Genomic DNA, 24,529 nt, shown 5'->3' with positions numbered 1-24,529 from the left:
TGTCACAGGGCTTCACAATGTATCCCTGGCTGGCTCAGAACTTAATTTGTAGACCAGGCTGGTCTCAAACTCACAGACATCCCAAGTGCGGCCTCCCACCTTGGTGTTTAATGAAATATTTAAATGTAGGAATTAAATGTGTGCCAAAATAAAAGAATAATTTAATAGTAACCCTTACTCATGGGGAGAACCAGTTCTTTATTTAGCTTTTAATTACAAATGTAGTTATCATTTTTATGGGTATTTGTACTTGTGTGTGTATCTGTGCAATGCCTTCAGAGATCAGAAGAGGATGTGACCCCTGAAACTGGAGTTAACAGCCAGTCATGCGGATCCTGAGAAACCCAGGTCTTCTCCAAGAACAGCCCCATTTTTTTATTCCAGACAGGGTTTCTCTGTGTAGCCCTGGCTGTCCTGGAACTCACTCTATAGACCAGGCTGGCTGCAAACTCAGAAATCTACCTGCCTCTGCCTCCCAAGTGCTGGGATCAAAGGTGTGTGCCACCACTGCCTGCCCCCCCCTTTTTTTTTAAATTTAAAGTTTTATGATATTTTTTCTTGGGATGGAGTAAGTGTGCACGGCAGTGTGTGTGCACAAGTCAAAAGAGAACTCGCAGGAATTGCTTCCCTCATGGCACCACGCGTGTCTGAATACTCACACCCAGGTTGTCAGGCCTGGCAACAAGTGTCCTTCCTTGCCCTCTGAGCCATCTTGCCACCTCTATTTATTTGTTTGGGGGACATAAGAGCTCACTATGTAGCCCAGGCTAGTCATAAACTTTTAGAACAGTCCTCCTGTCTCAGCCTCCCAAGTGCTGGTATTAAAAGTGTGAGCCACCAGGAGTGGCTTTTACTTCATTACAAGCCCAAAGTCACAAAGGATGAATTGGAAACAGACTCCATGAAATCTATATGCAGCAGAAGATGATAAGTTAAAAGGACACGTTCTAAAGGAATATGATGAAGTGTGGATATATTTTAAGAATGCAATGTGAAAGATAATATTAAAAAGGCACTGTTTATGAGATGAAATATAAGTATTTAACTTACACAGAGGCAGAGGCAGGTGAATCTCTGTAACTTCCCAGGCCAGCCTGGTTTACAAAGCAAAGTGTAGGACAGCCCAAGGTGGTTACACAAAATAAAACCCTGTCTTTAAAAAACCCTTTAGCTGGGCATACTGGAGCACACCTTTAATCTCAGCACTCTGGAGGCTGAGGCAGGAGGATCATTGTGAGTTCCAGGCCAACCAAGGCTACACAATAGTGAGACCCTGTCTCAAAAAACAAACAAACAAAAAATCAAATTAAACAAACAAACAAACAAACAAAACCCTTAAAAGTAAAAGAAATAAAAACAACAAAGAAGCACTGTCTGTCCATCTGATTGGAAAATACTAAAAAGAGACATGCCATCCGAGGATGCTCGGTGGCGGGAAGTGCTGCTGACGGGAGTCTAAATTGGTGGCTCCTTTGTGGAGATGAATTTGTCAATAGTCATTAAAATTTAAAGCACCCAGTCCCTTTGATCTAGCACACGCTCATATATTTCAAGAGCTAACAGGACAAGTATGCAAAGATAAATAAAAATGTGGGGGTATTTTAGAGCGTTGTTAATAAGAGCAGGGAATTGGAAAGGATCTAAATGTCTGTCAGTAGGAGATTGGCTCGATAAAATGTGGTCCATTTCTACAATGACTGTGCGTGTGCGGTCTTCAGAAGAGATCAGGTTGGTCTTTATCAATTGAGGCAGAATGATGATGCTATTAAAAAAAAAACACCTTGGGGAAGATGAAGCTTGCAGAAGTTTGCATGTGGTGTGATTCCGTCAATGTGGGCCAGGTGTATTAAAAATACGGAGATAGCTCGGGAGGGCATACGGGTGCATGCCTATAATCTCAGCACGTGGGAGGCTGAGACAGGATTAAAAATTTGAAGCCAGCCTGAGCTGACATAACAAGACCCTCTCCCCAAAATAGAAAAAGTTCAATACAAGATTTATTATGCACTTTTGTTATTCATTCATTCATTCATTCATTCATTCATTTGTGAGACAGGCTCACTCAGTGTAGCTCAGTCTGTCCTGGAACTCACTAAGTAGATCAGGCTGACTCATGGAGATCCACTTGCCTCTGCCTCCCAAAGCTAGGATCAAAGGCTTGTTTGTTTGCTTGTTTGTTCTTTGGAGGTAGGGCCTCCTGTAGTGTAGGCTGGTCTTGAACTCCTGATCCTCTTGCCTCCTGCTGGGATCCCCAGCATGCACTAGCCACTGTTCACTGTGGAAACAGCCTTTTCCAGAGCACAGGATTACTGAAAACCTTTAATTTTTCTCCGTTTCCTGTTTTTTTTTTTTTTTAATCAAAATTATTTTAAAAGAAGTGAAAACCAAGCATAGTCATTTAGAGAAGTTCTACTCCAAAAACTGGAATTGCAAACGCTCCAAATTGGAAACATTTTGAGCCACAAATAAAACAAAACTTCAAATTGAAACACTTCTGGTCCCAAGCATCTCTGGTATGGGCTATTTAACCTATACATACATGCAAACAGAAACACAATGAACACACGCATGCCATTATAGAGGGGAAAACCCATGCTGACCGCTATGCATTGTCTGTGTTTTTAATAATTATGAAGAGCACATGAAAGATCTAAATTTTTTTTTCTTCAGTTTTCCTTTTTCTTTCTTTTTTGGTTCTCTGAGACAGGGTTTCTCCGTGTAGCCCTGGCTGTCCTGGAACTCACTCTGTAGACTAGACTGGCCTCGAACTCAGAAATCTGCCTGCCTCTGCCTCCCAAGTGCTGGGATTAAAGGTGTGCGCCACTTCTGCCCGGCTATGAAAGATCTAAAGAAAGATGAAATTACTATACTAGCCCAAGCTCACACAACTTATCAGGAACAGAGCTGACATGCAATCCAGATGTGTGTGTCACAAACTCAGACACCAGGCTGCCTAGCAGATCTGAGCCTGCCCCTATGGCCAAATCTGCTTCTACCAAAAGAAACACACAACCTGCAATGAGTCCTGCAGGGACTTTTTCTACTCTTTGACTGACTGCCCCCTAGTGGCTGTAGGTCAAACAACAGGGACATGGGCGGGGATGAGACAGAAGGTGACCAGATGCAGGGTCTCAGCAGGCTAACCCAGGCTGTTCTCTCTCCTCTGCAGTTCTCAGTGGACATTGATTCAGAGCTGGTGGAGGAACTGCCTGCCGAGATCGAACTGTGGGTGGTGCTTGTGGCCGTGGGTGCTGGGTTGCTGCTGCTGGGACTCATCATCATCCTGCTGTGGAAGGTAGAGACTCCCAGCCTACTGGGGCTTCCCACTTCAGACCCCTGGCAGTGCCAGCATGGCTCACCCGTCCTCCCTCCATCCCGAGGCTCTGCATCCCATCCCTCCATCTCCATCCCAGCTGGCCTTTCCCAGATACACCCTGCCCCTCCCCGTAACTTCCAGTCCCACCCATGCCTGGGGAGCTGCAGGCTGCAATGGGGAACAGGAGCTCTGGTATCTGGCTACCCACCAAGCTGGGCTCAGGACTTAGCTTTCCAGGTTTTTCAACTCTAAGCCCCAGCTCTCCCTAAGTGCTGATGGCCAGGTCTACCAGCACCCCTGATGGCCATCCCCACCTCCTCCCTCCAGTGCGGCTTCTTCAAGCGAGCCCGCACTCGTGCCCTGTATGAAGCTAAGAGGCAGAAGGCTGAGATGAAGAGCCAGCCGTCAGAGACAGAAAGGCTGACCGACGACTACTGAGGGGTCAGCCCCCTTCCCCGGCCCACCTGGGTAACATGGCCTATGAACCTCTTCTCCAAATCCCCAGCTGGCTAGGGCCTCTGATTCTGTCCTGTCTGCTCCTCTTGCCTTGGGGTCTGCTTGGATCTCACTTGTCTACCACCTCAAAGTACAGGCCATTCTGGTTGCCCCTGGTGCCCCCACCTCCACCTGGCTCTCAGGAGCTTAAAATCCCAAGAGTGTGCTGGGAAATTCTTCCAATGAGCGTCCTGCTTTCTGGAGGACCGGAAAAGAGAAATAGTCAGGGTTAGACCCTGTCTCTGCCTGATCACCAGGCTTGTCCCCAGTAACTCTAAGTCTTCTCTCCTCCTACAAGAAAGGAGGGGACCAAGAAAGGCTAATCCCTTTTGTCTTGAGTCCCACCATCTCCCTAGGATAACTTGTCTTACCTACCTCTAGTACTAGCTGTTGAGACCACCTCATCTTCCTGGCCCACAATTTCTGCAGCTGCTTAGTCTCCACCTGCCTCTGCTCTCCTCTGCGTCTTCCTCAGCCCCTCCTTCCTCTGGGCTTGGGGTAGGGATGTTCATCTGCCCATCTCATGCTGAGGTTGGGATGTTTGAGTTATGACTTGCTGTAAGGACCATAGGCGTGGGGGTAGAGGGTGCAGATTTTCTTCTGCTTGAATTCTGGATACTGATGCAATTTCTGTTCTGCCTGAACTCCAGTGTGACTTCTTTAAACCGACCCGCTACTACCGGATTATGCCCAAATACCACGCAGTGCGTATCCGGGAGGAGGACCGCTACCCACCTCCAGGGAGCACGCTACCCACCAAGAAGCACTGGGTCACCAGCTGGCAGATTCGGGACCGATACTACTGATTGCCCTCCCTGACAAACCTCCGAGCGCTCCTTTCCTTCCTATTTATCATAAATTATGACTCTGACAGTCCAAAAGGGGCCACGCACTTGGCTGGCACCAGCAGGCTCAGGCATCTATCCCTCTTCAGTGCAGGCATGTTTTCTGGGGCCCTGGAATCTCCTTCAAGACTTTGCAATCCTGAGCACAGCACAGCCTTGCACACTGGACATACACACAGGGCCTCCTGCTAATGGCCTGCTCTGATATACCATGTAGGGTGCCATGTCCAAGTCTCTGTCTGTGCCAAAACCAAGCCAAAACGCCTCTGTTGGGAGACAGGAGGAAAAGGTCCCTGATGTGGTGACACCTCTCCTCCACACCGGATCCCCCTTGAGCCATTGTCACTGGACAGAGTTTATCTGTCCAGAATAAAACTACTGACGAGGAGGAGACCAGTCAGACCCAGCTGCAATTCCTGGCATGCACTGGAGTGCAGGGCCACACTAAAGGCTACCCAGGGGATGTTCTTATGACCTGCGTGCTCAGACCCAAGAGCAATGAACTAAAAAGCAGGTCACTGGAATGGGCTTTATGAGTGGATCTCTAAAACTGTGGCTACAGATAGAGCTGGCAAGAAATGTAGCCCAAAGGAACAAAGAGAAACTGTGGGCAGCCCAGACACACTGGGCTGGCACTGACCTGGAGCATGGTGGCATCCTTCAGAGAGCAGGGTCCTGGCATAGCAGACATTGGTAGGATGAAGAGGAGCGACTTCGGACCCATCCTGACTACTTCAGCCCGGGCAAGGCCTGGAGATCCCCACAAGACCACGTGGGGTGTGATACTTGAATGTAGGGCAGGGGAGGGCCCAGCCCCTGCCCCAGTTGTCCAGACTTAACTCTGCTCCCTTTGACCACAGAGATGATATTCTGAGTTGCCTGTGGCTCTCGGAGAAACCAAGCCCTTCCCCTCCCCCTAGGAGCTGCATCCATCCCCATTCTAGCAGTGGAGGCTGATTTCCCAGGTCCTCTTCCCCATCCCAGCCCACAGGCAGGCCCACTCTCCAACTCTGTCCCCTCCACCCCACGGTACTATAACAGCTTCCCCCGTCCTGTGCCTTCTTTGTATATGGGCTTCTCACTAAAATAAACAGTTCCCAGTTTGTACTGCTGTGTCTGCTCCTACCCACCTCCACCCCAACCCCCAGCTTGACCAATCTCAGTTCAGCCTGGAGAGGTGATGACTTTCCCTACCTGGTCCCTTGATGGACCCAGCACCCTACAGCAAGCCACGCAATGGGAGATTTTGATTTAAGCACAGAGTTCATGGAAATCCAGTTTTAGGAAGAGCGCCATGCAAGAGTGCTTTTTTTTTGTTTTGTTTTGTTTTGTTTTGTTTTTTGTTCTTGTTTTTCCAGACAGGGTTTCTCTATGTAGCCCTGGATGTCCTGGAGCTCACTCTGTAGACCAGGCGGGCCTCGAACTCAGAAATCCGCCTGCCTCTGCCTCCCAAGTGCTGGGATTAAAGGCGAACGCCACCACCCAGCTGGAAGAATGCTTTCTTTACCCATCAGCGTTGTGGCCTGTTCCTGCTGTGTTCATTTAGACATCAAACACTTCCATTTATTGTTAGGCTCCTGGCTTGGATTTGGTGAGAGAGGGGAATTGAGAAAGGACCTCATGTATCCCCAGCTGATCTCAAACTCTGTACATCAAGATGGTCTTGAACTCATCCTCTCTCATGTCAGGGTATCAGATTTGACCCAAGCTGACTTTGGGAAGGGAGAGAGGGGATGGGGTGGGGGGCAGGGAGAAAGAGAGGTCCCATCCAATTTTCCTGACCCTAGAAGGTACACCACCTGTGCCGTCTGCCACCTCTACTTGTTAGGCTGGTAGATGTCTAGGGATCTTCCCTCACAGCGCTGAAGCCTCTCTGCCAACCTCACTTCCTTTCTTCAGTCTCCTTACTCTACTACATGCCAGGCTCTGCGCCCAGCACTGCAGATAAAGCAATCACCAGGTCAGACACAACCTGTGTCCTCCACAAGCTAAAGTCCAGTGGGGAAGACCCATAAACCCATGAATCAGCAGTTAGCCCACTTTGTGCCATCCTAAGATCAGGAGAGGCATACAGGGAGCCCAGCCCAGCACAGGAGCTCAGCAAAGGAGGAGGAGATGACTAAGCAGCCAAGACCTGTAGAATAGGTACAGGAGGTTGAGAAGAATGATCCAGACCACCCCCCTGCCTCTCTAAGTAAAAAGAGATAGCATTGTCAATGGGTTAAAGATGAGAGGCTGGGGCATGGCGGCAGGGAGATGGTGTTGGGTGTTGAGCCTGGGAATGTGATGAAGCCAAGGAATGGAGCCAAAGTGGATATTGGGATAACTGGAAAAGCTCTGGTAAGAGGTGGAAAAGTGGGACAGGAGAAATGGCCCAGCAGTTAAAGAGTACTTACTCTGCTCTTGCACAGGCCCTGGGCTGCATTCCTAGGGGCTACATGAGGTAGCTCATAACCATCTGTAACTCCAGTTCCAGGTAATCAGATGCCCTGGAGCCCCCACAGGCACCTGCACGCTTGTAGTATGCAAAAACTCACTCGGGTACACATACATACAGATTCTAGATCCTTTGTTTGTTTTTGTTTGTTTGTTTGTTTGAGACAGGTTTTCTCTGTATAGCCTTGGTTGTCCTGGAACTCACTCTGTAGATCAGGCTGGCCTCGAACTCAGAAATCCACCTGCTTCTGTCTCCCAAGTGCTGGGCTTAAAGGCGTGCGCCGCCGCCGCCGCCGCCGCCGCCGCCACCACCACCACCACCGGGCTCTGGATCCTTTTAAAAATTTATTATTCTTTTTTTTTTTTAATTTATTTATATATTATATGTAAGTACACTGTAGCTGTCTTCAGTCATTCCACAAGAGGGCATCAGATCTCATTATGGATGGTTGTGAGCCACCATGTGGTTGCTGGAATTTGAACTTGGGACCTTTGGAAGAGCAGTCAGTGCTCTTAACCGCTGAGCCATCTCTCCAGCCCCCATTTTTTTTTTTTTTTAAGACAGGGTTTCTCTGTGTAGTCCTGGCTGTACTAGAACTCACTGTAGACCAGGCTGCCCTTGAACTCTGAGAACCTCCTGCCTCTGCCCAGGTGCTGGGACTAAAGGGGTGCACTGATACTTTTTTTTTTTAAGTGAAGAGGCTCTGTGTAGGGAACCAACAAGGCCAGATTTGTAGTTGAGAATGCTTGCCAATTCTGTTTTCCTGCCTATAAAAGGAGGAAATGATGTAATAATCTAGACAAACTGTGCCTGGCGCACGGCATTATGCTTTCCAAGGTGAATTCTTGTTTTGTGCTGGCCACAGTTATATTGTTATAACTTGCAGTGTGTGTGCATGGGAGGATGGGGGGTTGGGGGTCAAACCCGTACTCTTGCACATTCTAGGAAAACACTCTACCACTGGGGTTACTACCAGCTCAACCCCACCTCCTCTCCCTTTTTGAGAAAAGATCTTATTAAATTACCCAGGTTGTACTTGAACTCACACTACCTCAGATGGCCCTTGAACAGAAATCCTCCTGCCTCAGCCTCCAAGAGTAGCACCAGGCCCTACTAAAGGCCAAGCCTTGATCCTGCCAGTGCTTCACAGGGCTGTGGTAAAGGCGGGTAAACCACAGAATAATCAATAGTAAAGAACTACGAAAACTAAGGAGGCCCAGAGAGTGGGGAACATACCAAGTTTTACCAAAAGAGGGCGCATGACATTTCCGCAGGAAAGAAGCAGGGAACTGCTAGGAAGATTGGGCTGGGCTCCCAAGCCGCTAAGAAGCCTCAGCTCCCGGGGATTTGCAGTAAGGAAGCCAGTGGCACAGACAGTTGCCGGCTCGGGTTAGGTGCACAGAAGGTTGACTTCTCAGGTGGTTGTGCAAGACGTGCAAGGTTTTATGCTCACTCAAATCAGCTAGGTAATAATCAAATGGAACTTACTAAAATTAGCACTGACAGTAGCTCTGCTCCTGCCTCTGCCAGTCCTGAGGGGTTTGGCTCCGGCTGTTTTTGTTCTTGTTTTTCAAATGCCAGAGATCAATAGCGGGCTTCATGCATGTTGAACAAGTGCCATGCCTTCTGAGCTACACTTCCACCCTAATTTGAGATAATTTTCACGAGAGAAAAAGAAAGAGAGAAAGAAAGAAAGAAGGAAGGAAGGAAGACGCCACTTTTTCCTGGGCCTCTTGGGTATTTATGGAAGTCAGCGGGTTGCACGCATACAGGATAGCTTAGTATAAGCTTGCATCCTGGTTCCGGATTTTCCAAGTGTTCATTCAGGGTCCATCATAGGAATGAGAAATCACTATGAGCCCCTATGGCAGAACAGGTAAGCAGGTTGTCAGGTCAAACAGGTGCTTTTAGGAAAGGGACAGGGCAGGGAAGGGAGGGTTAAAGAAAGAGACAGGAATGAACCAGGGTAAGTAGAACGTCAAACGAAGGGTTAGCGGGACTCTGGGGAAGAAGGGGTTAACTCAGGGCTCGCCCCCTAAGAAGTCTACGGTAGTTGGCAACGGGAGGCGGGACTTGAGCACAGCCCAGGAAAACAACAGGCCGTCTCCAGCATCTTCACGGTTAAGGGGGTGGGCCCCGAGGAGAGCCACGTGTCGAAGCGCAAGGCTACTGGTTCTCCTGGAGTTGTTTGTGCGCGACCATTGGCGACGTCGGGGCGCCGGGACAAGCCGATTGGCTAGGCGTTGGAGGCACCGCCAGGGCAAGGGTAGGGAGGAGGCGGCCGAAGCTCGTCTCCCAGCTGAGCTGGGCCGAGCGGAGGGCCGGTGCCAGCGCCTCCAGCCCCGGGACAGCAGCGGGAGCCGAGCCGGAGCTGCAGGCGCCGTCGCCATGCGCTGGGTCCGGGCGCTGTTGAAGAATGCGTCCCTGGCAGGGGCGCCCAAGTACATCGAGCACTTCAGCAAGTTCTCCCCGTCCCCGCTGTCCATGAAGCAGTTTCTAGACTTCGGTATGGAGTCGGCGTAGGCGGGTACCGGGGGCGGTGGGCGCGGGGAAGGAGACCCTGGCGATGATAGATTAACGTACGAGGGAGAGGTCCCGGGGGACAGGAGAGTTGGCTTAGAGAAGAGTATGGACAGGAATGGGTAAGCGGCGAGGCCAGCCTGGCTGCCCACAAAGAGTTAAGAGTGCCTCCTTCACAGATAACTAAGACTGTGGGGCGCGGAGAAAGCCTTACGAGAGATCGTAGAGAGTAAGAGGCAGTGAGAGTATAGGACCCCATCCAGACATGATAGAGTTAGTGGGGGATCCCGGGCCACTGATAGTGGGCGGCCAGGAGTAAACAGGGGACAGACATGCTGCTGGGAGTGCTAAAGAGATTTCAGCCATCTGGAAGACCTGTGCTGTGCACGAAGGGCGGGGTACTTCAGAGCAAGGGAGAAATGCCGGGGCAGGTGGGAAGGGGGCCCCTTGAGTAGGAGGTGCTAACAAGAGGAGCTCCCCTGACTGGTGAGCCTCCATCCACTGCAGCTGCCCACTGGGCAAGGACACTTGAAGATCAAATCTGTTCTGGCCTGGCAACAGTTCCTAGCTGGGCAGAGCCCAACTTACCATGAGGTAGTCAGACGGTTTTCACCCTCCCAAGGCTACCCCTGGGTTTCTGAAGATCACCCGGTCAGTATTCTGAGGGTGGAGGTGGCTTTGGGGGCAGGAGAAAGCTGTGCCAAGTGGTGGATGGAGATATGGTGTGGCCCCATCGTCTGTCTGCATGACATTCCCCTGGTGCCAGCTAGTGAGCCCGAGTGGGCCCAGGTCTTTCAAGAGTTGGCTGTGTCACAGGCAGGAGGACAGGAAGATGGCAGACAAGGCTTGGGCACCTGTCTTCCAGGATGTGCCTTTGTTACTCCCTTTTCAGTCGGAGTTGTAAGCTTCGTGTAGGAAATTCTCCAGGGCCCACTCCAGGTCCCAGCAAAGTGCCACAGCTCAAAAGGGACTTGCAATAGTCTGGTCCAGCTGTATGGGCAAAACTGATGATGGTGTATACCATCCGTTACAGAAGCAAGGCCTGGTTTGGATCCTAGGCTTCCCGTCTCTAGGCTTGACACTGCTCATTCCTCTACTGCCTGTTAATCTTGACCCTGGACCAAGGTCCCCATTTGCCTCACAGCTGGTCATTCACATGGCCAATTCTACACTGGCATTCATCTGTTTCCTCAGCCTGGATGAAATGGCGCCTGCCTCAGGGATAAATGCTGAGTCCTTACAGCCCTGGGAACCTAGTCCTAGCACCCCAAGGAGAGAAAGGATTTCTTAGGTACCTCTGTGCCCTGGGCCAGTGGATGAAAAGTAAAGTGAGGTGTATTAGCCAGAACAGTTCAGAGTGAGCCCCGGAAACATCTTGTTTCCCTGGTTAAAAACAAACAGGGTTTTCACCAAGGGCCAGTGGATGATACATTCTGTTCCTGAAGTGTCATCCGGGTGGTAGGATGTCTGGAGGAGGCTCAAGCACTGAAATGTTAGGAGGGCTACTGTGCTGTGTGCCATAGATAGGTCACGTGGTCATTTCAGCCTGCCCAGTCTCCACAGGTGTGACTGTGGTCTGCAGCCATTGATCGATCCCTCTGTCATCCTCAGGATCCAGCAATGCCTGCGAGAAAACTTCATTCACTTTCCTCAGGCAGGAGCTGCCCGTGCGCCTGGCCAACATCATGAAAGAGATCAACCTGCTTCCTGACCGAGTGCTGGGCACCCCCTCAGTGCAACTGGTACAGAGCTGGTGAGGCCCCTCACATTCCACTTCTCCCCACCCCCATCCTCACCGTGTGGAGGAGGCCCAGGGGCCCCCAAGAGGCTGGAGGATTAGCCAGGATCACGTGGAAATTCTCAGCCTGAGCAGGGGCAAAGGTCAAGTTCAATCTGTGCCTCACCATCCTACTTTCTCTGGGAACTTAGGGTCCATCCAAGAAAGCTCAGCTTTGATAGTCAAGAGCAAAAGTCATGTTAACATCAGCAGAAACCCATGACCTGCTCCTGGAGCCCAGGCAACATCAGCAGAAACCCATGGCCTGCTCCTGGAGCCCAAGTGCCTGTTTGCCCAAGTAACTTGGGAGAACAAGAAAAAAAAAAGTGACAATTCATTTATCCAGGTGGCAAACCTAACTGTTTTGAATGTTGAAGAAACACTCAGTTAAAAACAGAGAATAAATACAGTCCCTTCCCAAAGAGTTCAGAGGGCAAGGATCAAAAGTTTATTACAGGTAGCCGTAGGCACAGAGCTGGGTGACTGAAGGCCTCTACCCCATAGCCTCACATGGAAACATAAACAGAGGTGTGTCTGTCACAGGGCACGTCCCTGGCTGATCCTGAATAGACTTTTTGTGACAACTGGGCAGCAAGCAGTCTAGTCATCGGGATTTGTACCATGGAATGACTGAGAATTCTCTGGGCTTTGGGAGCTTGTGTCATACCTGTGGGCCCAACACTGTCCTGTGTCTAAGCAGGTGGCAGCAGCTGACAGTGCAGCTCAAGGGTAAGGCTGCCTTTGGCCTGGGCTGCCCTGCCCCTCAGCAGCTGAAACAATAGCTTAGGCAGTACTGATGGTGCAGGCTTAGTGATGGCAGCTCAGAGGCCGAGGTGGGACAATCAAGATTGTAAGGCCAGCTGAAGGGACTCAGTGAGACCCTAACTCAAAATAAACAAAGGGCTGACTGTCGTTCAGTGGTAAAGCAGTTGCCTGGTATAGATGAGGCCCCGTGTTCGAGTCTCAATATCCCACATGCAGACAAGCACAAAGGCAACAACAGCTTCCCACAAGGAGCCTCAAGGCGTTCCTGGGAAACTGCCAAGACGGGCAAAACAAAATGTAATACGAAACACGTGAAAGAGTCATGATCAGGAAAGGTTCAAATTTTTTTAAGTGAAGTGACATTGATTGTGACGTCTCCCACTTACAGAAGTGTAGCATGTTCTTTTGACACCTGGAAAACACAAAAGTGTAGATAGACTATGTCCACCATTCCTCTCCTTCATGCCAGCTCCTGTTAGGATCCTGCTGTTTTCCGATGCCCTTCTAGCATTGAGTCTGTGTGTGGATATGTCTCTCCCTGGTTTATTCTAGAGAGTAGTTTGGCTCTGGTAAGGGATAAGGTTGTACACACCAGGCCAGGTGCATTGTGGGTGTGCAATGTATGCTAACTGACATCATGAAGAAAGCTGAGCATTGTGGAGGCTATTCCTGTCTTCCTAGTGGTTGGCAGGTTGAAGCAGGAGGATAATGAGTGCAGGCGTTCAAGACCAGCCTAGGCAACGTAGTGAAACATGTCTGAAGACAAAACACATGGGAAAATTGAAAAGAATACACACGGCAGGCGGATCTCTGAGTTTGAGGCCAGCCTGGTCTACAGAGTAAGTTCCAGGACAAACAGGGCTACAAAGAGAAACCTTGTCTCGAAAAGAAAAGAATACAGGGAAGGACTTGGCTACTCAGAGCTAGAAAGGAGGGGCTTTGAATAGACCTGAGATGGTGAGGGGTGGGTGGAAGGCAGGGTTTGAATTTCAGATGGTCCGCTGGGTGGTGGTGGCGCACGCCTTTAGTCCTAGCACTTGGGAGGCAGAGGCAGGCGGATTTCTGAGTTTGAGGCCAGCCTGGTCTACAGAGTGAGTTCCAGGACAGCCAGAGCTATACAGAGAAACCCTGTCTCGAAATACCAAAAAGGAAAAAAAAAAATTCCAGGTGGCCCAACTAAGTTACCTGTCACTGAGCCCTCACTAGGATGTCTGAGACCTCTGAGCCAGTCTGTGTGTCTTCCTTCCTACAGGGTGGCGGGGCTGTGGGGAGGAAACAGAAGGTACCATCTGTTCTTCCAGCCCTCTCCCATTCTGTCCGGCTGACTGGCTTGGCTGACTCACCAGCTGGTCCCTGACTTCATGACAAGATTTTGCAGACCCCTCCCAAGAAACCATGGTGAGGCAGTCAGGAAGGCTTGACAAATGGAGGGCAGGGGTTTGCTGGACTCCCCTTCCGTGACAGGGAGGCGGAAGCTTGACTTATTCTCTGCCCCCCACCCCCAAAGCTTGGGAGGAATGCCTGGGCACAGCAGGGAGGGGTAGAGTCAGAGAAAACACTTTTCCAGGACATGATTCAGCATGCGGGAGAGCGGGAGAGCGTGCCAAGGGGTGGTCGGTCATCCTGATGCACTAAAGAGAGCCGGCTGAGGGGGGTTGCAGAGCCAGTGGGCCGCAGCCACAGCAAGAGAAGCTAAAATGGCAGAACAGGAAGGACTTGCTCGTGGGACTGGGTAGTTTTCTATGAGAGAGTACAGTTTTCTTCTGGGATGATGGAACGGTGGAGGTGGGCAGGGCCTTCAGGAGAGGAGCGCTTGACTTCCCACGAAGCCTGGGAAGAGGACCTCTAGCCTGAGTCTGGTTGAGTAGAGAGCAGAACCTGCCCTTGGGGATGTGGGTGAGGGGTGTGCAGAGGGAGGAGGCTGTTGGCAGCCCAGTCGTTAATACACGGGGCGCTAAGGGCCTGGGCTGACTTCCCAGTTCAGAATAAACCGGATCAACTCTTAGCTGCTCAGACTTGGAGTAATGGGGGGTGCCTGGAAGGTGGGGCTGCCCCTAGACTTAGCAACAGCATCTGTGACAGGTGTGACTTCGAGTCGTGACAGTTCCCCCCTACACTACAGGACAATAGGCCTTTCCTGGGCTCAGCGTCCTGGCCTGTATAGTGGAGTCTCATGCTGTTTCTCAGGGTCCTACGCTACTGAGAGTGTGAAACACATTGTCTTTGTTAGGGTTTCCATTGCTGTGACCACGACCGAAGGCACGAAGAGAAAAGGGTTTATTCAGTGTATACGTCCACATCATAGTCCAGTACTGGATTGCTTCCAGTGGCATGTGTGGCTTGTTTTCTTTTTCTTTTTTTGTTTTTTTCGAGACAGGGTTTCTCTGTGTAGCCCTGGTTGTCCTGGGACTCACTCTGTAGACCAGGCTGGCCTGGAACTCAGAAATCCGCCTGCCTCTGCCTCCCAAGTGCTGGGATTAAAGGCGTGGGCCACCACTGCCCAGCTTATAGCTTGCTTTCTTATAGGACCCAGGCCCAGGGCTGGCTCTACTCAAATGGGATAGGCCCTCCTGCATCAACCACTAATTAATTAAATGCTCTACGGACTTCCCTACGGCCCAGTGTTCTGGGGGCGTTTTTCTCACTTGAGGCTCCCTCCTCTTTGATGGCCCTCGTTTGTGTCAAGCTGACATAAAACTAGCCAGCACGCATGTCAGGAACAGTACCCGCCATCGTCCGGTGTTTCTGGGCAGCTGTACCCACAGGTCAGAGGTGACACAATTATGTCAGAGGTCTCAGAGGCAACGCAGCAATGAGAACACAGGGTAGACTTGCCCCCCACCCAACCCCAAGACTAACACACCTGAGGGCTCGTGGAGTGTCAGGGCCCAGTCACTCGGTTTGCTAACTCAGATGGTCCTGTAAACTGGATGACTTCCCCTAGCGATGAGAGATGGAGGCTCAGGAAGTGGGGTGTCTTGGCTAAGGTTGGTTAGGGAGTCCTGGTGGATCAGGCCATGGGTTCTGGAGGCTGCATTTGAAGGACGGGAACGTTTTGTATGGGGTCATGCCACAGGGCAATGATTTCCACGTTCCCATGCAAGCCTGTGGGTAAGTGGGGCTCACCTATAGCATGCAGTGTCTCCTAGTGCTACCAGGGTGCACAGGGGTATCCAGTGGATCCTCTCAGGAGGAAGACCACCTGAAGAGGCGTGGATAGGTAGGAGGTGTTTCCCCAAGCATGGCCAGTGAGCCACTGCTATCGCTGGGTTTTGTAGAGTTGTAAGGGACGTGTGGGAGCAGATGATTCAGTGGGTATGTATGTGTGTATGTGTGTGAAAGTGGACATCCTTCTCCCTAGCTTGTCCACAAGGTATGTGGCCCACAAGCCCTGCCTGTGAAGAGTCCGACTCCCACCCCACAAAAGCCAGCAAGCCCTTGTCTTGAACAGAATGAGGGGCAGAAGGTCCACAGACAGACAAGAGGTGGAGCCTGCATTAAACTAGCCTGTCCCTCAATACACCAGCACACCTGGCCCTGTAGTCTCACAGGAAGTGATCCCCAAGGCCATTGGAAAGTGAAGTCCTACACGACCCTGAGCTTCCAGCTGTGAAGCTCATTTTGCAGTTGGGCCGGAGCATCCCAGTGGCCTTCAGTGTCCAAACCCAAGCCCTCTGCCCATTCACAGAGTGACTCCAGATGAGGGATGTGTCTGCCCTTCGTGGGAGTAGTTACTGCCCTCCCGGGAACTGCGGTCTGGTTCGGTCTGGTTCACACCATTGTCCTCCTCAGCCGTTGATGCTGGTACACACCCACAGGCGCACACTCCTTACATTTACTCCCGTGGCTCAGCCGGCTCTCTGCTCCCACACAGCACTTGCAGGTGGCTGCAGCCCGTCCCCTCCCGCCTTCTAGTTCTGTCACCCTCCCCTCAGGCCTGCATTCCAGTCCCTGGAGGGTATTAGCTAGGGAGTAGGTGTGAGGGTCTGTGTTATCGTGGGACATTGAAAACACTAGATTTTACCAAGGAGGAGAGAAGCAGGTCAGACACTAGACCTCTCCCTCTCAACCTGGACTCAAACTTTGCCCCTTAGCCTGACCCTTTCTCTGGCTCTGAAGAGGGGCTGCCCAAGAGCCGACATAACACCACCCCAGTGTCTCTCTCTGGAGGATCCAGCTGTATCTCAGGGTGACATAGAAGGCCAGGCGCCTCAGGGCTAGATACCAAGGACCCTGAGCAGAAACCTCCCATGTTCTTCCCTGGAGAACCAGGGGCACACCCAGCATTATTTCCCTATGGAGAATGGCCCCTTGAAGGGCAGGCAGGGATGCTAGTCTCCAGTGTCCCTACATCGACCCTGACAGTACTACTATGTCACCGAATCCAGGTGGCCCTTGTTCCATGTCAGTGGCCATGGAACCAGTTCTACATCTTCTCCTGAAAGTTCACTGGACAGCCCTGTCTGGACTTGGAAGCTGGAACCCTACCCATGTCACCTCGGGGCGTGCACAGAGCCTCCTACTCCTGGGAACCTTTCTTGCTTGGAGAGGAGACCCTGCCTCTCCCAGCAGGCCTAGAGGTGAACAGAGAGCAGGGCTCACCCACACCCACCACCGCTGGGCAAGCACAGAGCCTCTGGCTTCTGACCCTTCGGGTCCCCAGCCCCCCATGGATCTTGGGAAGGGGTCACGTGGCCCACCCTCCAACTGTCCCCTCCTCTCCTCTCAACCTCCCTCCCTCCAGATTCACACTTGTAGCTCCTCTCCAAAGTCCCCTCTCCCTCAAAGCCCACTCGCCTGTGAGTGACTAAAGGTCCTGTGTGGGCCTCTGAGCTCAGGTAGGCAGCAGTGATCAGGCCGTAGAAGCAGCTCAGTGAACGTCAGCTGTCATGCCTCTCTAATGAGGGTACTCCTGATGCAGAAATCCTGGCAGGGGTGAAGGGAGACCGTCAGGAAGCTGGTCTCTTCATTTACCCTGTCCACAGCTAGTCAGCAAGAAGAGCAACCCCTGTAGGTATTGCATTAGGGTCTGGCTGGGAGGAACAGGGAAGAGTTCCAGACCAAGCCTGTTCCTGCTCCCTAAAGCAAGGCAGTAGTGGAGCTGAGTGAGTGTGCTCATCTGGGGACAGGTTTTGAGTGACCAGCCTTCAGAGAGTTCACTGAGCAGTGAGAGGTAAGGATAAGAACTCCCACCTTCCCTAGTGAGGAAACAAGGCCTAAGAAGTTCCCATACCTAACCCGGGGCCACACCGGAACCCAGCAGCACCAACAGAGAGCAGTTGTGGGATGCTAAGAGAAGGGCATTCTACACAGATGGGGAGAGCCAGAGCGATGGCAGCCCTGTCAGTGGCAGGAGTTCTGGAGACCCACAAGGCTTGCCTGTGACCCCACCCAGCCGGGGCACTGCTGCGGGGCTCATTCCTTCCTGTCTTCTCAGAGCTCTGGGTGCTTTAGAACAGGTCCTAGCCTAGTGTCTCTGCTAGAGACACCGCTGGGTCTCTGGAGCTCTCCATGACAGGACTCCAGGGTAGCCCTTCCAGTCCTCGAGCCAGAAGTGTTTCTGCCCTAGGGAACAGAGAGAGAGAGGCTGGTTCTTTCACGGTTCCTGAACAAGATACAGGCTGGGCATGTCTGTAGGGGAAGCTAAGGTTGTGGTTCAGTCAGGCAAGGAGATAGTGACACCAGATTGGCACCATCTACTGCCTCGGGCAGACCTACCTCACGCCGAAGAGCAGTGCACAGGCCCATGTTCTTTATTCATTAACCTTTCCTGACCAAGAGGTGGGGCAGACAGCCAGGCTCACACACACCCTCCCTGCTCATTGGCCTTGCAGGGCAGAATGAGCCTCCCTGGCCACACCTACTCACTTTTTTAAACTGAGGTTCCTGAGGCAGGTTCCAGATCTCTCTGGGAGAGGTCCTGTGGCAGCACCCATTGTCCGCTAGAAGCCTCAGCCCCCTATAGAGATATCAGGATCTTTGCCAGTAAAGGAGTTCAGCAAGGCAGGTAGATGTCTGAGCCCTCTGTTACCATGGCCTCTAGGACAGTGGGGCCTCAGAACCCTGCTCTCTCCAGCTTCTAGGAGTGGGTGATTTCTGGTCCCTCCCAAGGTTGCTGTTAATAGGGTTCCGAAGCAAAGACATGCACTGTTAAGGAAACTAGCCAATTCAAGGTTTCCTTGTACAACTTACTAGGTTGTCAGGGAGACCCAGAGCAGAAATGGGGTGTTGACTGTCAGCCACTTCAGCTCGATGTGCTACCTACTATAGCATCTGAGGGGGTGAGAGAGAGCATTGTGTAGTCTCAGCTGAGCTCACAGCCCCTCCCCCCCGATTTTACACAGGTATGTCCAGAGCCTGCTGGACATCATGGAATTCCTGGACAAGGACCCCGAGGACCACCGGACCCTAAGCCAGTGAGTGAGCACCCTCTTTAGGAACAAGAAGGCAGGAACATCTTGGTCAGGGTCACAAGGACAGAATGCCAGCTGGGTACAGGGAAAGGCCCTGCCTTCAGGGATATGCCAAGAAAGGGGGAAGACAGGCTGCTTCTGGGAAATCCAGGTCTGCTGGGAGAGATGAGGACGCTAATTATCAGCATGCCAAGAGGATGTGGGGAGCCCTGCCCCCAGGAACAAACCTTCAGAGGAACTGAGAGTGTTGGCTGTAATCAGGAAGGTGGATGGACAGCTGGGACAGAAGGGGTGGGCTTCAAGTGGGTGGGGGCTTCAGGTGGCTGGGGGCTTCAGGTGGCTGGGGGCTTCAGGTGGGTGGGCACAGTGTATCTGTGGGGCTGGGGAGGAGAAGATGAAGGAACTGGTAGGCCATTGGGAATAAAGGAGAGCCGAGGTGTCCCCAAGCCTGAGACTGGGTAGAGGCAAATGTCTGCCTTTTCTGAAGGTTCACGGATGCCCTGGTCACCATCCGGAACCGGCACAATGACGTAGTGCCCACCATGGCTCAGGGTGTGCTGGAGTACAAGGACACCTACGGTGATGACCCTGTCTCCAACCAGAACATCCAGTACTTCCTGGACCGCTTCTACCTCAGCCGCATCTCCATCCGCATGCTCATCAACCAGCACAGTGAGTTCTGGCTGCTTTGGAGAGGGCAAGGGGGTGGGCACCGTCCCCCGACAAGAGAGCAGGAGTCCTCACTTCAGCCACTGTGCCCAGAGGTCTGAGTGGCATTCGGAAACTGAAGAGTATGGCTTAAGTCAGGTGTGGTAGTGTGTATCTATAATCCTAGCACTTGGGAAGCTAAGGCAGGAGGATCATATGTTTGAGGTCAACCTCAAAAAAACAAGTAAATAAAAATTTTAAAGAGTAACTGGCTCCCAAAGTAAAGTAAAAGTACAACATTGAATTTAAATATATTGTTTTAAGTATTTATCATTTAAATATTATTTTAAACATACTACATGTTCTGAAAAGTTTCATTATTGTATTTATTGTATTTATTTATTATATTTCTTTATGCATATGTGGTGGTCAGAGAAGATCCTGCAGTTCGTTCTCTCCTTCCATCATCTGGGTCTTGGGATTGAGCTCAAGTTGTCAGGCTTGGCTGCAAGCACCTTTACCCATTAAGCCATCTTGTCAGCCATTTACACATGCTGTCAGCCATCCACTCACACCCACACCCACACCCAACACATTAAAAACTCCATTGTATTAAAAAGCAGTTTCTCATTTACCCATTCCTGTTCAGAGTTTTCTCTGCCAGTTGACAAAGCATAGCCATCATAAGTTAAGTGAGTTCTTTATGTTCAAAGAAAAGCAAGCTGGTGGAAGCTTTATAGCATTGTATGAAGATATGAAAGCAAAGTGTACATTCAAAGCTGGGCTTGGTGATGCATGCCTTAAATCCCAGTACTTGGGAGGGAGAAACAAGGAGATCTCTGTGAGTTCAAGGCCAGCTTGGTCTACAAAGCAAGTTCCAGAACAGCCAAAACTGATATATAGAGAAACCTTGTCGTGAAAATACATACATATACACACACACACACATATATATACACACACACATATATATATATACACATGTATACACACATATATGCATACACATATACATGCATATACACATACATACACTTAACAGGGTATGAAGTGGGAGAGGCCTATGGCAGGACTTCTGTAGGGTGCAGAGGCTCTGGAAGGCCTGAGCTAGGGGGAAACAAGACTTTGGGGGGGCATGGTTAGCATAGAACATACAGAGGCCTACAGATGAGATGAAGGGCGGGTGTTTAGGAAGAGGGAGGACTAGTTCCTGTGAACTAGCCAATGGCATCCTTCCTTCTGCCCACAGCCCTCATCTTTGATGGCAGCACCAACCCAGCCCACCCCAAACACATTGGCAGCATCGATCCCAACTGCAGCGTGTCTGATGTGGTGAAAGGTGAGCTCCTCCCCGCGCCCCACAGGCCTGGCCCATAAAGGTGCTCCAGGGACCCCTCCCAAATAGCCAGGTCAGAGGGTGGGGGCCATGCCCCCATGGGTTTTCATGTTAGTGCCAAAGGGACTGCTGCAGGGTCACCCATAACCTGAGTGGTCCTGTCTGCTCCCAGATGCCTATGACATGGCTAAGCTCCTGTGTGACAAGTATTACATGGCTTCCCCTGATCTGGAGATCCAAGAAGTCAATGGTAAGCAAATGAGTGTGTGTGTGTGCATGCACGTGTATGTGCATACATATACGTGTACATGTGGCATGTTCATGTGTGTGCATGTGCACATACATATGTACATGTACATGTACACGTGCATGTATGCACGTGCGCATACATGTATATGTGTGCATGCACAACATGTGTATGTACGTGCATGCATGTGTGTATGCATGTGTGTACACGTGTGCATGTGTGTGTGAGTGTATGTGTACATGTGTGTACATGTGTGCATGTGTGTGTGTTCGTGTACATGTATATATGCCTGTACCCATGCCAGTCAGAGTAGGGGAGCTGGGAGGTCAGAATCTAGAGAGGACCTGCTCTGCCCTGCTCTGCATTATTAATTTGTTGGATAACTGCTCACTGTTTGGTATATGCATCATGTAAAGAAGATGGGCAAGGCCCCTGTCCTCACAGAGCGTACATTCTTGGTGCTAGGGAGGTTGGGACCTGTGATAGGTGACCACGGAACATGCAGATACACCAACTAATTTGAAAACCTCACAAATGATAGGAGGGACAGGATGTGGGGTAACAGGGCCGGGACTGTGGAGAGTGAGGTGTGATGGGATACCTCCCCAACCCTAGAACAAGCAGCTTCATCGAGAGATGCTTCCTGGCAGTCAGAGCCGGTACCCAGTCCCAGGCCTCCCGTGCAGGTGGAAGGAAGAAGCAGGGTTGAACTTGGCCCTTCCAAGGGTTACCAGCTGGGGCAGCTTGGAAGGGGAGCAGTCACTTAGCCACCTAGGTTAGGTGCAGCTGTGGAGAGGGAAGAGGGTGTGCTCTGAAGGTGACCTTGCTGTATGACTCCTGCCCCCGGTCTCCGTTCCCACAGCCACCAACGCCACCCAGCCCATTCACATGGTGTACGTCCCCTCCCATCTCTACCACATGCTCTTTGAACTCTTCAAGGTAAGAAGGCTGCCCAGCCCTTGGCCCTCAGCGTCAGCAGCACCTTTGGGGCTGGCTTCTCTCACTGCATCATCCTTCATTCCCTTCCCAGAATGCCATGCGTGCCACAGTGGAAAGCCACGAGTCCAGCCTCACTCTCCCCCCCATCAAGATTATGGTGGCCCTGGGTGAAGAAGATCTGTCCATCAAAGTATGTGATCCTTGACTTGGGATGGGAGGTTACAGGGCGCGTGGGGGTGTGGGGGGGTGCAGAGGAAGGAGTGGAGCACATAACCTCAGAGGGTATCTCACATGCCCCTTGTCTCCCAGATGAGTGACAGAGGTGGGGGTGTCCCCTTGAGGAAGATCGAGAGGCTCTTCAGCTACATGTACTCCACAGCTCCCACACCCCAGCCTGGCACTGGGGGTACCCCGCTGGTGAGATGGTCTTCCTCCAGTCCCCTGGCTCCTGCTTTTTAAACTCCCAAGCACGCTCCCGGCCCCCACCCCCATGGCTGTGTGACTCTAGGGCCTCCTATCTCCCTGCCTGTTGCTAATACCCCCCTGCCTGCTGATCATCCACCCATCTGCTTAGCTGTCACTTCTCTTGGGTCCTCTCCCCTCTCTTTCTCCACTGCATTGCTAATTGCTGCCTCCTCTGTCCCTTCTCCTGTGGAAAGGCAGTGCTGGGCGTAGGGAATAGACTCTAAGGAGCCTTTAACTACCCAGGCCTCTGGGCAGAACTCTCCCGTCCAGCGTCTCTCTTTGCTTCCTCTGCAGTACCCCTGCTTACCGCCTACTCCCATCTGCTTCAGAAATGTCCATTCTCCACCCCTGCTCCAGCACCCCTGCCTGTCCCCAGCCCAGCATCCCTGGCTCACCTTATGACCTGTGGCTCCTCCGTAGGCTGGCTTTGGGTATGGACTCCCCATTTCCCGCCTCTACGCCAAGTACTTCCAGGGGGACTTGCAGCTCTTCTCCATGGAGGGCTTTGGGACGGATGCTGTCATCTATCTGAAGGTGAGGCCCGCCCGCCAGGGGCAAGCTTGCTGTTAGCAGGTTTCTACCCATCCCTCATCCTTTCTGGCTCCAGACTCAGAGGTGAGCCTTAGCTCCTCAGGCATTGTCACTTTAAACTTTTTTTTTTTTAAAGGTTTATTTATTTGTTATATGTAAGTACACTGTAGTTTGTCTTCAGACACTCCAGAAGAGGGTGTCAGATCTTGTTATGGATGGTTGTGAGCCACTATATGGCTGCTGGGATTTGAACTCAGGACCTTTGGAAGAGCAGTCGGTGCTCTTAACCACTGAGCCATCTCTCCAGCCCGGTAACTTTAAACTTAATGTGGTAGGCAACTGTGAGGTCTGTGAGTAAGGCCCCTCTTCCGAGGAACCTTAGGCCGGAAGAGGACCTTCCAGGTCCCGAACCTCAGTTGATAGGGATGTACCTTGGTGATTAATACAGGATCACACAGCCCAGCCTCCTGCCTCTTGACTCTCTTTGCCTTCCTGGCCTTTGAGGGAACAGCTTCATGGAATAGGCCAGGGCAAGAGGCCGAAAGCTCAGAATCTTTTAGGGACGTTTCCGGGTCTCGGGTAGTGTCTCAGTTAATGTCTGGTTATGGGGCTGACTTAGACCTGGGTTAGGACTCCAGGGATGGAGACCATCAACGCCTGGGTGGGAAAGCTGGGGTGTGAGCAAGCAGGAGGCTAATGGCAGTGCTCCCTAGGCCCTGTCCACGGACTCCGTGGAGCGCCTGCCTGTCTACAACAAGTCTGCCTGGCGCCACTACCAGACCATCCAGGAGGCCGGGGACTGGTGTGTGCCCAGCACAGAGCCCAAGAACACATCGACATATCGGGTCAGCTAGGGGCCTTCTCTTCCTGGCACCTGGGAGGATGCTGCCACCTCTGAATCCAGCCACCGCAGGGACCTTCCCTATCTATCCCCTAGGGTACAGGGGTGAAACTGGGTCTCCCTGACGGCCAGATCTGTCTTTGTAGAAATCTCAGTGGCCCAACTGGGGTGGTCCTTAAGTGCCAATCTGTCTCTATGGAGTTTCTAGGGGATTTCCCTGGAGCCTGGTCTCCATGGTGATGCTTGAGGGTTGGGGATGACTCTAACTGATGGGGTGCCCCAGAAACACTTCTCCCAAGATCAGAGCTGTCCATTTTCTATCAGAAACCCCGGGTCCCCCCTCACTGCCTGCATAGTCCCAGCCTTCCAAGTGGCTGCCCCGCTTGCCGTATGCCCACACCCTGTACAGGCAGGCATATTGGGCCGGGTTCTTTGTTAATATTAAGAAGGATGGAGTGCCCTCGGGTCTGGAGAGAGGCTGGGGGAGATAGGGTTCACCCTTGGCTCTGATCCTGCAGCCTCTATCTCTACTCTGGACGCTAAACTTGCAACTGGGAACTTGAGAGTGGGTAGCAGTTCTCACAGGGCCCACAGAGAAAACCTAGGAGTGACCTGCCCCAAGGTGATCTTGGCAATGTTTCTGTTTAGCCGCCTCCTAAAGCCTTGAAGCGTTGCCCAGCATGTCCTCACGTGCATACCTCCCCTCCCTGCCCCCCCCGCCCAGTCTACACCCACCCCATCCTGCCTAAGCTTCAGACCCCAACCCCCCTATGCCCACTATGTGTGCACAGTTGACTCACCCCTAGGATAACCTTATGTACATAGCCTGTTTTGTAATCTCAGAAGCCCCACCCTTCCCCCTCCGCACACAGGGGTTAAAGCCGTGTGCCCCTCCCAGTGGCTGGGACGGTGACATCGACACCCACAGTAAATAGATGAAATGTGACTGGTGCC

General features: G+C 51.7%; 2 protein-coding genes across 5 annotated transcripts in view; both read left to right on the top strand.

Annotated features, from left to right (window-relative positions):
• The window catches only part of Itga3 (integrin subunit alpha 3), a 31,404-nt gene extending 25,641 nt beyond the window's left edge, over positions 1-5,763 (top strand). Inside the window, exons 24-26 of one of the 3 annotated variants that reach the window (XM_031354469.1) lie at positions 3,170-3,295; positions 3,644-3,784; positions 4,462-5,763. In XM_031354469.1, the coding sequence (XP_031210329.1) occupies positions 3,170-3,295; positions 3,644-3,754 (237 nt within the window). In that variant the 3' untranslated portion in view covers positions 3,755-3,784; positions 4,462-5,763. The remainder of the gene's footprint in view (positions 1-3,169; positions 3,296-3,643; positions 3,785-4,461) is intronic. The other 2 variants (XM_031354467.1, XM_031354466.1) reach the window with 2 other exon arrangements.
• A 3,491-nt stretch (positions 5,764-9,254) lies between these two features.
• Pdk2 (pyruvate dehydrogenase kinase 2) lies at positions 9,255-24,521 on the top strand. Of its 2 annotated transcripts, none has more exons than XM_031354465.1 (11): positions 9,255-9,599; positions 11,225-11,366; positions 18,500-18,571; positions 19,056-19,240; positions 20,466-20,555; positions 20,725-20,802; positions 21,662-21,738; positions 21,830-21,928; positions 22,048-22,155; positions 22,624-22,737; positions 23,448-24,521. In XM_031354465.1, the coding sequence occupies exons 1-11, from the start codon at positions 9,482-9,484 to the stop codon at positions 23,586-23,588; spliced, it is 1,224 nt and encodes a 407-aa protein (XP_031210325.1). In that variant the 5' UTR covers positions 9,255-9,481; the 3' UTR covers positions 23,589-24,521. The 2 variants fall into 2 exon arrangements, with proteins under 2 accessions (XP_031210325.1, XP_031210324.1); XM_031354464.1 differs by lacking the exon at positions 9,255-9,599 and adding an exon at positions 10,159-10,264.
• The last annotated feature ends 8 nt before the right edge of the window (positions 24,522-24,529 follow it).

The sequence above is a fragment of the Mastomys coucha genome, unplaced genomic scaffold, assembly GCF_008632895.1.
Source record: "Mastomys coucha isolate ucsf_1 unplaced genomic scaffold, UCSF_Mcou_1 pScaffold5, whole genome shotgun sequence".
NCBI lineage: Eukaryota > Metazoa > Chordata > Mammalia > Rodentia > Muridae > Mastomys > Mastomys coucha.
This window is presented reverse-complemented; position numbering and strand designations above follow the sequence as displayed.

What these genes read in the sequence shown, in the direction of transcription:
- Pdk2 (XM_031354465.1), top strand. Translation starts at nt 9,482, where the DNA reads ATGCGCTGGGTCCGGGCGCTGTTGAAGAATGCGTCCCTGGCAGGGGCG. An exon ending in GTGCAACTGGTACAGAGCTG is followed by an intron (nt 11,367 to 18,499) that starts GTGAGGCCCCTC and finishes GATTTTACACAG; the next exon opens with GTATGTCCAGAGCCTGCTGG. An exon ending in AAGAAGATCTGTCCATCAAA is followed by an intron (nt 21,929 to 22,047) that starts GTATGTGATCCT and finishes CTTGTCTCCCAG; the next exon opens with ATGAGTGACAGAGGTGGGGG.